This window comes from Caenorhabditis briggsae (genome assembly GCF_000004555.2).
Source record: "Caenorhabditis briggsae complete genome, chrII, whole genome shotgun sequence".
NCBI classification, from domain to species: domain Eukaryota; kingdom Metazoa; phylum Nematoda; class Chromadorea; order Rhabditida; family Rhabditidae; genus Caenorhabditis; species Caenorhabditis briggsae.
In genome coordinates, this window is record NC_013486.2 from 12,258,805 (window position 1) to 12,267,607 (window position 8,803).

Genomic DNA, 8,803 nt, shown 5'->3' on the forward strand with positions numbered 1-8,803 from the left:
TATAGAAAATTTTATTTCAAAAATTTTGGAAATTTATAAATTTTTTGCACCTTTTTTCGTTTTTGAGATATTCGGCTTCAAAAAATTGACGCCCCTTTGGCCGCGGCACTTAAAAATTTTCAGACAATTAAAACTAGTAAGAGCCTGTTTTAGACCTAACTTTCAAAATTTTCATTTTCAAAAAAAGAAGCAAAAAAGGCGGTCAGAGAACTTATGGAGTAGATAGGATACCGTAAAACCTCTAATAGAACGACACCCGGATCGTCCACTTTGAGCCTATATATCTCACTTCCTGTGAAAGATATCAAAAAGTGGTTAACTAGTAAAATGTTTATCAGGATATCAGCAACATTTTACTAGTTAGCCACTTTTTGATATCTTTCACAGAAAATGAGATATATAGGCTCAAAGTGGACGATCCGGGTGTCGTTCTATTAGAGGTTTTACGGTATCCTATCTACTCCATAAGTTCTCTGACCGCCTTTTTTGCTTCTTTTTTTGAAAATGAAAATTTTGAAAGTTAGGTCTAAAACAGGCTCTTACTAGTTTTAATTGTCTGAAAATTTTTAAGTGCCGCGGCCAAAGGGGCGTCAATTTTTTGAAGACGAATATCTCAAAAACGAAAAAAGGTGCAAAAAATTTATAAATTTCCAAAATTTTTGAAATAAAATTTTCTATATTTTTCTAGCTGACAACTTTTGAAAAAAATCTTAGTTTTTGCGATATGCGCCTTTAAAATATGGGGTATCTCGGCGCAGCCTCTGTTAAGGACAAAATAAGGGAAAATTTTCTTTCCACAAAAAATGATTTTTTTTGAACTTACGTCCAAGAGTTGCAACTCTACAAGTGGTCTGTTGAGCCCATGCCGAAGCCGAGAAGACAGCCAAAAGAGCCAAGAGCTTGTACATTATTCCCGAAGAGAAGAGAAGGAAGAACATGCTTTTACCCCCAAACCCTTTCGTTTTTATACGAAACTTTTGGGTACTGTATCTTGCTAGCCCAGCTAATTAAATAGTGATTTGGCACCACCGCGTTTACAGTTTTTCAATCTTTAATTGACATCATTTATTGGGAAAGTTTGTATTTGAACAGGCGGAAGTTTTTGATTTTTTGGGAATGCACAATTAGAGCAAAGGGGTCTTAATGCAGTAAAGTTCAGATGTTGAAAATAAACGAAATGTTGCAAAACTGGAAAAACATGGATCTATGATTTTTCAGTAAGATTTATAAAAAGCCACAATCCAAAATATTCTACATCCTTCTTTGAAAAAGATGTGCAAGCTTTTGGCTCTATTGGCTATTATCGTGACTTTGGCTTCTGGAACTTCCACACCTTCCTCACCAGTTTCTGCGGAAAATAAGCCACCGGTTGCCAAATCTCACCCTTTCCAAGCTGGCCTACCAACGGCACCTTCTGGATCTTTCTCTCATCCACCTTCTTCTGGACTTTTTTCGACTGGTCTCCCAACTCCGATTACAGGACCTTCCGGTTTCAACTTTGGGTTCCCGACCCCGGCTACAACCACTACTTGCAGAACTAGACCAATTGGAGGTAAATTTTTGAATAACTCTAAATGTTTAAATTGAAATTTCCACAGAAGCCATCTACAATCAGTGTCCCACCGGTCACACCCTGATTTCCAGTGGTGAATGTTGTCCTACTCAACAAGTCCTCCCATCCCCAACCAGTCACTCGACATGCTTCGATAAGGCAAATGCCAATGGAATCAACGAATGTCCACAATGGAAGGAATACTGTCGTCACATGTTCTACAAGAGCTACATGACCCATCATTGCCCACAGACTTGTGGATTGTGTGAGTTTCATTGAAGGCCTAGGTTCCAAAGGTACATCGAAAAACATCGAAACAGTTCCTAGGGTACATTGTTTCAGAGAATACAAGAAATTTTGGGAACAGGGTGTTATAGCCTACGCTAATAATATACTTTAGAGAAAAAAGTTGTTCTTTTTTCGATGTATGATTGGATACTGGGATACTGGACCCTCATTCCCCAGAGATACGAATAATAATTAGAACATATTTCAGGTCCAGCCACCGCCTCTACCACTTGTGTCGATTCGATCAACCCAACGACTGGAAGATCTGAATGTCTCGCCAACATTGGACTCTGTAACAATGCTTCGTTGAAGGATTGGATGAAGATTCAGTGCCCAAAGACTTGCGGATACTGTCAATAATTCAATTCTTCCTTTGTTTGCTAGTGTTGTAAATAATTGAAATTTGTAAATAAACTATCATTCAGGCATCATTGACCGCATTTTTTCTGTTTCCAGTTGTACTGGTAATCTTGGTTTACGTGTCTCTCAACAATTTATTTTGGAAAAACCCTCCAGTTTTCAAATTCCATGACCCAAGTTGACTCCCAAGCAACGGACCCATGGAAAGATACTAGACCTACCGAGGAATATCGTGAGGCAGTACGATATAAGCTACAGCAAGCAAAAGAAGACCTAAGACGATCATACGAACCTGAACCTAGAAAAATTCCTTTACACGAAAAAATATGGAAAAAGCTACAAATTATAGCAAAAGCAATATGGTTTTGGTTCGTTCAAACCACTCCAAAAATGGTCAATTTCCTTTGGAATTTGCCGGAAATTATTAACAAAACGTAAGTTTGTGATTTTATGAGTTAAGGCTGAGCAATCAAAAAAACTGTTTTCAGACACACCCGCCGAGTTGGAATCCATAATGTCGCCCTGGTCGTTTTCTGCTTCACTGGCTTTGTGTTGATTTTCCTGGTTTTGTCGCAAAGTTTTTTTTTGAAATTTTCCAGAAAAAAAACATTTAATTTCCAGATATCGAAGAAGTATTCGACGACCCATCAGAATCAATCTATATTCTGGAAGTGAGTCCGTCTCACGAGTTTCTGGAAGGATGGACAGCAACGTACAATGATTGGTACACGAGAAAAGAAGACGTGGAGGATGAGACGGCTTTTGAAACGACTACAACGAATTCTACCTGATTTTAGTTTTTTGTTGTTAATTAATGAAACTGTTTTTACCGATATAAAGAGGTCAAACAGCTCTACCAAACATAAAACTGTTATCACTGGAGCGCAATTGCAAAACTCTTCTTCACCGAAAAACGCTAATAGATCGGGGTCATCTGCCACGTTGGCATTGTTTTTTCGCGTGACCTCTTTTTTGACCTACCCCTGTCTCTGGTTTTTAACACAGTGCCCGCACAAGTGCATTCAAAAGGGTCGGACCCCTCCTCGATTACGAGGAGGGGGTCATATCCTTGTGGAACGCACTGTATTAGAGAGTACCGTGCCTGATCAATCTTCCGTTTCTTGTTTTTTTTCCCTCTCGTTTTGTATTTGATTTAGAAAACGCTCTCGAGCGTTTTATTAGAAGGAATTTTGGCTAGAACAAACCGATAATGTACAGGGTGCGCAATAATTACTGACACCAAAATCGCGGTCTTGATAAGATTTTCCAAAGTAATTCTATGAGTTTTATTGAAGCTATTGTGGTTCAAATTGATGACAATAATTAATGAGCACCCTGTAGAAAACATGTTATCATTGAGTCTGTTTAGAATTGCCTGACTGCCGTTTTTGACCGCAATTTTATTCCCTTTCGAGAATTTTTTTTTATATTTAGGATTTCGATGTTTTAGGATATGTTTTTGGAATTTTCGAATATTTAGAATTTTTTCGTAGTTTCAGGATTTCAGGTTTATAAGGATTTTTAAGCATTTTCGGAATTTTCTTGGATTTCTGGAATGTCAACTTCGAGTAAGTTTTTAGTAGTTACTGTAAGAGTTATCAAACAGTGATTAACTGATGAAATTTTTTCAAATTTTGATGAACATATTATCTGTTGACCATTGTTTAGTGTGTTTAACATGAGCCGAGAGAAAAGGTTTCTCAAAGTTGAAAGTGTAGGGTCCCTTACAGGTTCTATGGGCATGTGGTTGTGCTAATTGTTATCGATTCATGTCGAATGTTTATTTCGAGCTTACCTGGTCCTTCTCACTAAAGAATCCAAGATTTTTTTAGCTTCAAAACTGTATTTTTTTTCAGCTATATTGTTTTTTTCATGTAGATTTTATGTCGAATTCCTGGTATAGTGTTACATTGTTTAGAATGAACTACAATAAGTTAGATTGCTAAGAAGATTCTTCTGAATTACCGTATTTGTTCTAATAGAAGCTCGTTCAATACTTGGACTTTCAGCTCATTTCTCTCGGTTTCTTCAAAAGATATCAGAAAATTTTCAAAAAAAGTGCGAAGTGCGCCTATAGGGTGGGTTTCTATTAGAGCTGTTACGATAGATTAGTTTTGTCCATGTAACTTTTATGTCAAAATTCAGGTAGAGTGTTTTGGTCTTCAGGATAAAACACAATAATTTCGATTGCTAGAATTGTCGAATTGTTAATTTAGGCAACGATTCGGTGAAAAATGGACAGCCCAAAGAGAATCCAGCGACTCTTTAAAATTCCGGCCAACATCATTTTCTTCTCCAATCTCTTTGATTCTTTTTGTCCGAAGTTTTTTTACGTTTTGAACCACAATACTTTTTCCAGATGAGACCTCAAACTATTGAAACCAACAAAAAATTCGCATCCCCAGCGAACGCCAAGAATTCTAGCCGATCCCCGACACCCCAAATGAATATTCAACGAGTTAACAAAGGAATCGAGAAGTTTAAAGGATCGAAGAAAAATGAAAAGTCCCGAAAACAAAAGAAGATCACAAGGAAAAATAGGAACCAAACTATGAAGACTACAGTGAGTTTTCTTCTTTTCTGAAATTGTAATTATTAAAATTGAAACATTCAGGTTCTCCAAAACATCGAAAATTCCAAAATCGAAGAAAACAAAACATTTTGAATTTTTTTGGTTTTTCAACTTTGAGTCAATTTAACTTGGTTTCTGTAAAAGGTATCAAAACGGGCTTAGCTGATAAAACGTTAATGATGTTATGATAAATGTCAGTTGACCCATTTTTTATATCTTTAACAGAAACCAAGACAAAATGTTTCAAAGTTAAGAGTCTAAAAGCCCTTCTATCACGGCATTTGTATTTGGCTGTGCTATTGGTTATCGATTCATGTAATTTATGCCTCGTTTACTCACTCATTTTGGTGGAGAATCAAAGATTTTTCAGCTTCAAATTTTTGCTTTCAATAATATCATTTTTGTTCATGTAACTTTATCGTAAAACCTGTCATATGTAGAAGGTCCCCTAGCTTTTAATTTTGAGCCAATTTTTCTCGGTCCCTGTCAAAGATAAAAAATTTTCCAACAGTCTCCAGAATAAAGCACACTACGTCCGACATTTTTTTTTTGAATTTTGAATATATGAATTTGAAGTCAGTTATCGTTCAGGTAACAATTTGCTGAAAAAAGGAACATTAAAATAAAATCAGGCAGATTGATCATTTTTAGAACCAGCCGACATCATCTTCTCGAATCTTCCAGTTTTTCTTGTCCAGATCGTTTTATGTTATAACCACAACAATTTTCCAGATGACACCTCAAACCATTGACACCAACAAAAAGTCCGCATCCAAAGCAAAGGCCAAGAGCTCTAGCCAATCCCCGACACCCCAAATGGATATTCAACGAGTTGACAAGGGAGCTCAAAAGTCTAAAGGATCGAAGAAAACTGAGAAGTCCCGAAATCAAAAGAAGATCTCAAGAAAAAATGTTGACCAAGCTACTGTGAGTTTTCTTCTTTTCTGAAATTGTAATTATTAAAATTGAAACATTCAGGTTCTCCAAAACATCGAAAATTCCAAAATCGAAGAGAAGAGAGAAGAAGCGAAGCTCCGTCGATCCCTGGAAGAAACTGTGGAGTTTTATGACAACAACCGTATTGAGGAGTGTCTTATGGAGTATTTTGAAGAAAGAGAAAATTGGAATCAGGTTCCGGATGAAAATCAAAACTATCTAGCCCCAATTATGACACTGGAGCATGTTCGCATGGTCTAATTCTTTGTGAATTTTTATTTCATCATGCTTCTTCTGTTCACTGGAAATTGACACTGTTTTATTTCTTCCCCTGTTTTTGACCATATTCCAGACTCAATCTTTTGTTTTAAAGCTATCTCAAAATTCTCTTTTTTTACCTTCCGATCTCTTGATTTCTTTTGATCGGTCCTTCAATTCATTTCCCATATTTTCTGTATCTCGCCTGTGTTTTTTTTACATATACGGTTTGTTTTTTCTTTTGTGAATAAATGCAATCGTGTGGATAGTTGAATCCGAAATTGAAGCTTTTAGAATCTCGGAAATCTGAATATCCTTTCAGATTCCTACAAATCTCAGAATTTTCCAAAGATACATGATTTTTCGAACTTCAGTAGAAGCTCAAAAAACGTTTGGTTCTTGTGATTTCAACCGTTTCAGACCAAAAAGGACTTTGTTTGAACAGATGATGGGTCAGAAACTAGAAAAAACTTGTTTATGGGATCATGTTGAAAAAATGATCATTTTGAAAAAGTGAGTCCGACTGAAAACATTTTATCTGCAAAAATGCGAAATAACAAGGATCTCTGCTCGCTCAAAAACTTGTAAATTGAGCAATGTAATGAGCTATAAAAGGACGTAACTCGAAATGTTCAACATCCTCCTCTGTGAAAGATGTGCAAACTTTTGGTTATTTTGGCTATTGTGGCTTCGGCTTCTGGAAAATCCACACCTTCAACTCCAGTTTCTTCGGAAAATAAGCCACCGGTTGCCAAGTCACATCCTTTCCAAGCTGGCCTACCAACGGCACCTTCTGGATTCAACTTTGGGTTCCCAACACAAGCTACAATTCCAGCTCCAACAACTACGTCTTGCAGAACTAGACCAATTGGAGGTAATTTCTCAAGATGACCTTTAGAAAGCTTTAAAAGGAAACTTCCAGAAGCCATCTACAATCAGTGTCCCACCGGTCACACCCTGATTTCCAGTGGTGAATGTTGTCCTACTCAACAAGTCCTCCCATCCCCAACCAGTCACTCGACATGCTTCGATAAGGCAAATGCCAATGGAATCAACGAATGTCCACAATGGAAGGAATACTGTCATCACATGTTCCACAAGAGCTACATGACCCATCATTGCCCACAGACTTGTGGATTGTGTGAGTTCTCTATTAGATCCATAGAAATAACTAAAAAGTATTTCAGGTCCAGCCACCGCCTCTACCACATGTGTTGATTCGATCAACCCAACGACTGGAAGATCTGAATGTCTCGCCAACATTGGACTCTGTAACAATGCTTCGTTGAAGGATTGGATGAAGATTCAGTGCCCAAAGACTTGCGGATACTGTCAATAATCAAATTCTTCTTCTTTTTTTTTGGCGTAGATCGCTAGTGTTGTAAATAATTGAATCTTTTTAAAATAAATATTCATTCGGGCAATTCAGATGATCTCTGGCATAATTGAAATTCTGGGTGAACTCCTACGTTCCTTTGAGGAAGAGAGTTTCTAGCAAAACATTGATTTGTAAAGCTTTTTCAGCTATATATTTCACACTCAGATAGAAACAATATTATCATTTTTGAAAGCAGTTGGGATCAGAATTGCTGATATTCTACTTCCTGTTTCTAACGTTAAAATGGGAAAGCCATTCATCACTTAACTTTTTTTCCAGGAGCTCAGTGGATGGTCGGGATTAACCTAGTCGTATCAAGGACCTAATTTTTCACGAGTAACACGTTTCAGATGGTTCAAAATTTATCGGATGCACAATTTGAAGCGATTCTACAGGAAGCCAGGCAAAAATGATCTGCAGAAGATAAAATTGACATTTTCTGCAATAGTAGAATTTATGAAGATTTAGAGGAGTACTTCAAAGAACGAGAAATTCAGATTCCTTGGAAAATGTTTGAACATTTGCTCACCCGTTATCTTCTCTTTTTGTATTTCATCTGTGTTTGAATGTGTATTTTATTTTTCATCAACAAAAACCCCGGTTTTCAGATATTCGTTCAAAATTTGTAGCTAAAAATTTACAGACGAGACTTTCAAAGCTAATATTTTGAATTTGGAAAATGTCTAGGTCACTCCAGGATATAAAACTATATTTGAACAGCTGCTTCTGTAAAAACCTTGTTTTCACAGAATAATGGTTGTAATGATCATCTGTTGAAATGTTTGAAATGTTTCCAAAAATGCAAATAGAGATTTATTTTTAAAAAGGGAGTTTCAAAGTTCAGAGCAAATATTTTCGCGGAAATCTGAAAACTTGGGACCTATAAAAGCCCACTGATTTCCTAGGAAAGTCATGTTCTCCCATCTCCTACTGGAAAATGTATAAGCTTTTGGCTCTTTTGGCTCTTGTCGTGTCTTCGGCTTCAGGAATTCCAACACCTTCACCTCCAGTTTCCTCTGAGACGAGCTCTGAAAATAAGCCATCAGTTGCCAAGTCGCACCCTTTCCAAGCTGGTCTACCAACTGGACTGTTCTCGTCTGGATCCTCATTCAATCTTCCAACTCAAACTACAATTTGTAGAATCCGCACTGTTGGACGTGAGTTTCCAGAGTCCGCTATCTTCTTTCATTAATTATTTCAGGCTCCATCAACAATGTTTGTCCAATTGGATTTACCGTAATCACCAACGGTGAGTGTTGCATCACTCCGCAAGTATCCACTTCTGGATCTACCGTCTTCCCACCTTCAACTATCTCCCCACTTCCTCCATTCGCCTGTGCCGATCGTTCAAACACCAATGGAATCAACGAGTGTCCAGGATGGAGAAGCTACTGTACCAACGTCTTCTACAGAGACTTCATGGCCCGTAACTGCCCACAAACTTGCGGACTCTGTAAGT

At 37.3% G+C, this 8,803-nt stretch overlaps 4 protein-coding genes across 4 annotated transcripts in view; 3 read left to right on the plus strand and 1 right to left on the minus strand.

Annotated features, from left to right (window-relative positions):
* The window catches only part of CBG20993, a gene marked incomplete at both ends in the record, with an annotated part of 1,878 nt that extends 970 nt beyond the window's left edge, over positions 1-908 (minus strand). Inside the window, one exon of the mRNA XM_002631734.1 lies at positions 824-908. Within this exon, the coding sequence (XP_002631780.1) occupies positions 824-908 (85 nt within the window). The remainder of the gene's footprint in view (positions 1-823) is intronic.
* A 364-nt stretch (positions 909-1,272) lies between these two features.
* Positions 1,273-5,969, plus strand: CBG20994 (the record flags this gene model as incomplete). Its single annotated transcript, XM_002631735.1, has 3 exons — positions 1,273-1,489; positions 2,822-2,871; positions 5,751-5,969. 3 exons carry the CDS (start codon positions 1,273-1,275, stop codon positions 5,967-5,969), a joined length of 486 nt encoding a protein of 161 aa, XP_002631781.1.
* Positions 5,970-6,620: 651 nt separating this feature from the next.
* On the plus strand, positions 6,621-7,305 carry CBG20995 (the record flags this gene model as incomplete). Its single annotated transcript, XM_002631736.1, has 3 exons — positions 6,621-6,840; positions 6,889-7,107; positions 7,154-7,305. 3 exons carry the CDS (start codon positions 6,621-6,623, stop codon positions 7,303-7,305), a joined length of 591 nt encoding a protein of 196 aa, XP_002631782.1.
* Positions 7,306-8,281: 976 nt separating this feature from the next.
* Positions 8,282-8,803, plus strand: part of CBG20996 — a gene marked incomplete at both ends in the record, with an annotated part of 1,841 nt that continues 1,319 nt past the window's right edge. The window contains 2 exons of the mRNA XM_002631737.2: positions 8,282-8,501; positions 8,546-8,593. Coding sequence (XP_002631783.2) covers positions 8,282-8,501; positions 8,546-8,593 — 268 coding nt within the window. The remainder of the gene's footprint in view (positions 8,502-8,545; positions 8,594-8,803) is intronic.